This window comes from Erpetoichthys calabaricus, chromosome 4 (assembly GCF_900747795.2).
Source record: "Erpetoichthys calabaricus chromosome 4, fErpCal1.3, whole genome shotgun sequence".
Classification (NCBI taxonomy): Eukaryota; Metazoa; Chordata; class Cladistia; order Polypteriformes; family Polypteridae; genus Erpetoichthys; species Erpetoichthys calabaricus.
This window is the reverse complement of record NC_041397.2, coordinates 43,940,801-43,946,176: the sequence shown is the minus strand read 5'-3', so window position 1 is coordinate 43,946,176 and position 5,376 is coordinate 43,940,801. Positions and strand designations below refer to the sequence as shown.

General features: G+C 33.7%; 1 protein-coding gene across 1 annotated transcript; it reads right to left on the bottom strand.

Annotated features, from left to right (window-relative positions):
* Positions 1 to 1,837: 1,837 nt before the first annotated feature.
* Positions 1,838 to 2,800, bottom strand: LOC114651061 (olfactory receptor 52E4-like). The gene has a single exon (XM_028801018.2). It carries the CDS (start codon positions 2,798 to 2,800, stop codon positions 1,838 to 1,840), a length of 963 nt encoding a protein of 320 aa, XP_028656851.2.
* Positions 2,801 to 5,376: the final 2,576 nt, after the last annotated feature.

Here is a 5,376-nt window from a genome sequence, read left to right as displayed (position 1 = left end):
AAGACAGTAATGGGTACTAAAATTTCTCTTAGGAATGAAGAGCTATGAATTGATTTAAGGACTGTACAAAATGCATTTGTTTTCTGAAACTGTATTTGTTAATGTTCTTTTTCGTGTTGTTTTACTTTGTTACTGTGCATTTGTAAAATATACTATTTTGTGACATTGTCTGTTATAATGTCTTTAAAGGAAGGAAGCAACCTCCTGGCAGTAAGCATAAAAAGACTCTGCTTTATAGGAATGAAATGTTGGTTTTAAAAGCCAGTATGCTACAACAACCTGCAAAAGCCTTTCCCTGGATAAAATGTTTGGTGTGAGAAGAACCCCTTTTGGAAGATGTGCAAGTCCACCCTAGGACACTTTCACACTGCTCCAATTTAGACTCTTTTACATCAACCTAACGCACATGAATGGAGCATGCTCCTTCATTCATTGTGGGCATGTGTACCCAGTATCAAATGATCTAAACTGTGATGGTCAGTCTTAAATTTAATCTTTGTAAGAAGAGATTACAATTTCTAACATAAAATGAATAGAACTGACTTACATCAACAGCAACCTCTGCTGTAGTATTATTTTTACGTAAAGTACAGTAACAATATAAACAAATGCTGTGTTGTAAAGGACACTCATCAACAATTTCTATTTTTTGACACAACAGAACTTCAATAGCTCCTTTCCTCAGCTCACTAATTGCTGGTATCCACAAGTTCCTGTCCAGTTTTATTGGTACATACACATTTTTTTATTCAAAGTACCTTTCGCACAGATCAAAGTACTCCAGCTGAATCCATAATAGATAGACAACCAAGAACAACTTCTTCAATCCTTCTCTTCCTCTCCAGGCATGTGTTGTCTTCCTTTATTCACATGATGAAGGGGCTCCATTTCAACTCAGCCCTGAGAGTACTCCTTGTTTAAGAGTATTGCATCTAGTAAGAACTTCTGAGTAGAAGGATTCTCCACATAATATGTGATCCTTACCCTGGCAGCTCCCACCAGCAGCTCCCAAGAACTCCAACAGGGCTGCCTATTGGAACTACAACTCCTGTGCAGCCCTGTGAGTGTCCAAATGGGAGGTCTGCTAGAAAAATGCTGAAAGTCAAGGTGCCAGAGCGACATAATGACCTGTGAGCCAGTCTTTCAGTGTCCACCCATTATATTAAATCCACTGAAAGAGCAAGTGTATCTTAACATCAAGCAAAGTGAGGAATATTGTGAGGAAAGCAAAAATCAAGCTAAAGCTCAAAGCTGGAAAAATTAGTGTGTCCAGTTCCATCTTAGGTATATCAAGTAACCAAATGAAGAAGCAGGCTGTAAATAATTGTCACCTGTCTACTTTTACAATAAGAAATAAAGTGCATTTTCCTGAAATTGCATGTACAAAGAAATTGATAAACTTCCCCAGGAACTTCAAAGGAGATGCTTAGTGATTTGGAAATTATAAGGACAGTAGTGTTTTTTTAGATTACATAGACTGACATCAAAATAAACTGCCATGACCAGATGCTATTTATCTTTGCATAGTTAAAGAAATTAATACATTTCTAAGCTAGGAAATAGTATCTTATTAAGTAAGGAGTAATCAGGCTTGTACCAGTAACTATAGGCCAGTAAATTAATAGAAGAACTTTCAGTTTCTGTTTTTCAGATTGCTATTTAAATTTGTTGATTTTGAATTCAGTTTATTGCAGAATGCTTTTATATTCTAAATGAGTGCTATATTGTCTTTTATGTTTAGTATATCATATTTATAAATCTGTAAACAGCTGTGAGATTGTACTCCATTTAAAAATAATTTTCTTAAAATGAATATTTTATATATAAATTAAACCACTTACAGTTCATTTGCTGAGTTAATCTGTTTTTTCAAGAAATGTTTAACAAAGGCATGCCTGATTTCTTTGGTTCGAATGGCATAAACAAGTGGATTCAACACTGGGGGTACAAGAAGATATAATACTGCAAATGTAACATGAATCTGAGGAGGAATGTTTTGTCCAACTCTATAAACTAAAAAGTTAAAAAATGAAGTTATATAAAAGTAAAGAATAACAAACAAATGAGAACCACATGTGTTTAAAGCTTTTAAGCGTGCAGCTTTTGATCCTAGCTTTAGCACTGCTCTCAAGATCATTATGTAGGTGGAAGTAATAAACAATGCATCCAAGCCCAAAACTGAAAATGCTACAAAAAGTCCGTAGTAACTGTTCATCGAAATGTTGGTACAAGCCAGCTTTGCAACGGCCATATGGTCACAATAGCAGTGTGAAATGAGGTTTGATGCACAGTAAGGCAATCTTGAAGCTAAGGTTGGTATTAAACCAGTTAAAATAAAGTCTCTTAAAACTAGTATTGAAAAAAATTTTACCAAAAATGCATTTGTCAGTATTGTTGTGTAACGTAACGGATTGTAAATAGCAACATATCTATCATAGGCCATTATAACAAGAACCGAAGATTCAACAGTTGAAAAAAAATGTACACAAAACATCTGAACAAAACAACCTTCAAAAGTAATGGATTTCTGATTAGTAATAAACATTTGTAACATTTTGGGTAATGTTGTTGTGCAAAGACCAAGATCTACTACAGATAATACTGAAAGAAACTGATACATTGGAGAATGTAGGTTCTGTTCAACTTTCACAACAGATATGATTGAAATATTTGCAGCAATGGCCATAAAATAGAGAAGAGCAAAAGGAACAGAAAGCCATTGCTGATCATTGCCCATTCCAGGAAATCCAATTAAAATAAACTCTGATGGTCGTATAGTTGAAATGTTCTGTGTTGACATTGCTCAACTTTCTGCAAAAAAAGGATAAAGATTGTTATATTCTATGTTATATTTGTAAGCAAAAAGATAACAAACAATACATTTTGTTGCATTTATATAGCAATAAATATACAGTATATATACTTATCCAGTATTAAAGTGTAATAAATGTATTAAAAGCTAAATTACTAATGAGGATTTGAGCATTCAAATGTTTAACTTCTCATTTAAGCTGCCTAAGTACTGCAGACAGGCATGTTAGTTAATGGTGTGAAAAAGTGAACCAACAGCCTTTATAAAAAGATGGATGTCCCAGGGGTTTAATTTAACCTTCCACTGTGATTTCTGTATAGTAAGAAGTGGAAGTAATAAACAGAAAAAATAAAAACTCAGTCTTCTGAAAAGTTGACATACTATGTCAATTATATGTTTTAATGGAAATGTAAGTTTTTCAAGTATAACATAAAAAAATATAACATTTTCAAACAGACATAATTCGATTCAGGGTTGTTGGCAGGGGGTTAGCCTATCAAGACAGGCAGGCAACAGCCCTTCACATGTCGCCAGTGCACTGCAGGGCCTGCTCACACTGGGGCCAATTTGGAGTGGTCAATTAACTTAACATGCACGTCTTGGGGGATGGTGGAGCAAAACTAAAGAATTAGGAAAGCCACCCATTAAAAAAAGCAAAGGTCTGAAAACACCAAACAGACATTGCAATTATGAAATGTATAATAAGAAATTCACTGCAAGAGAATTTTTATGAAAAAATATAGAAATTAACAGCCAGCACAGGTCAGAAGGCAAAAAGGAAAGCATAATGCATACTTTCAAGATCATTTGATATAATACTCAGCTTCAAGTTGGTTAATTGTCAGGAGACAAGTCTGTACTTGGACTGTTACTTTTTCATATTGTATTGAGGCTATTCTGGTATACAGCACTTAAAATTGGAGCTACAGCAGAAACTGAGGAAGCAGCAAAGACAGTTCAAAACTTGGGAAGTTTCAAACATGGGCAAACACTTAGAAATTGTACTTTAATGTAAAAATGATTAATGTAAAATAGTACACATGGGCAAAATTAACATTAATTATAAATACAAAATGGGAAATACTGTTCTAGAATGAGCCAAATTATTATAAAGAAAACCTGTAGTTATTTTTTTCATGTTGAAGTTATTTTTAATGTCTTGGTGGTAACGTCATTGCAGCATCTTGCAATGTTTCATAATTTCTTTGTTTTTGGAAATGCTGCTTATTGCGAGTCATGTAATTCCTGACAGCTCTACATTTGAATCATAACTGATAATGATTTAGTTAAGTCTCAAATGATTTAAACAACTTCAGAAAGAGCAAAAAGTAATTAAGGAAAAAACAGAAGAATTTACAGCTTTCTTTGTCTAGTTTTTTTTTTTACCAAATGAAACACAATACAATACAAATCTCTCACAGAGGATATAAATTCAACATTCAAAAAAGTATAAATAACAATCACATTACAGGGGAACTAGATAAATTGTCCTGTAAACAAAATAGTGCAAGATAACGGGATAATGGGAGCACAGGCCAAAAGACACAGGAGGCATAAATCAAAACAGTAATAAATGAGATATGTTATCATAAATCCTTCTTACAGATTTGCTGGATTTCAGTTTCTTAAGTGATAGGAAGTATTGTTTAAAATCATTAATGAACCATGTAAATGACGGTTTGCTATTTCTCCACTTGCTACAGTGTATATGGTACTTACCTAACAGAATGACAATGTTAATCATATCAGACACAGTTGGATATAAGTTATCCATGTAGAACATAATATGTATGTAATACAAATATAAATAAGTCAAACTGTGGGATATCATTAACCTTGAGTGATAACCAGCTGTGTATTTCTAACCAGAAATTAGCTGAAACACAACATGAAAAAAACAAGTGTTGTAATGTTTCACAAGTTGAATCACAAAAAGAACACAGGTCCACCACAAATTTAAATCTTCTTTTTAGAAATTCTGCCAACGGGTATATAACTATCTTGAAATATGTGTCTTTAATTTTTGGGAAAACAGGCCACTTAACAAATTTAGTATATGTGTTTTCCATTTTCTTTGTCTAGTTACTGATAGAATTTGATACTTTATAACAAAAAAGTACAAAATCTTTGTTCTAGGTGCTTCAGCAGGGTCAACTAATGAGCTCCATGTTCCCCTTCCTGAATATTTCACAGGGAATAACTCTAAGTTTAGAGGCTTGTTAAATCAATGTTAACTTATGTTTAATCAGCATTCAAGAACATATAACATTAAACATTTGAAAGCAGCATTCATGATTTCTTAGCTAGATATATCTGTATCCAGCACGGGGGCACTAGCTCCCTTGTTGAAGTGAGTTCTTTTTTAATTGCGGCGTGTTACCTAACCCAAAACTATACAGATATAATATAAAAAGGTTATACCCCTCCCTTAGTGATACAGTAGTAAGAAATCACATAGGAGAAATAACTTGGCTTTCTTTAAAGACTGATTACATGGCATAACAGACAAATGAAGCCATGACAAGACCTTCGGGAGTGGGGGCCCGATGTATAGAGTCTGCCAT

Excerpts from the sequence above, each read along its gene's own strand:
- LOC114651061 (XM_028801018.2), bottom strand. The coding sequence starts at position 2,800 with ATGTCAACACAGAACATTTCAACTATACGACCATCAGAGTTTATTTTA.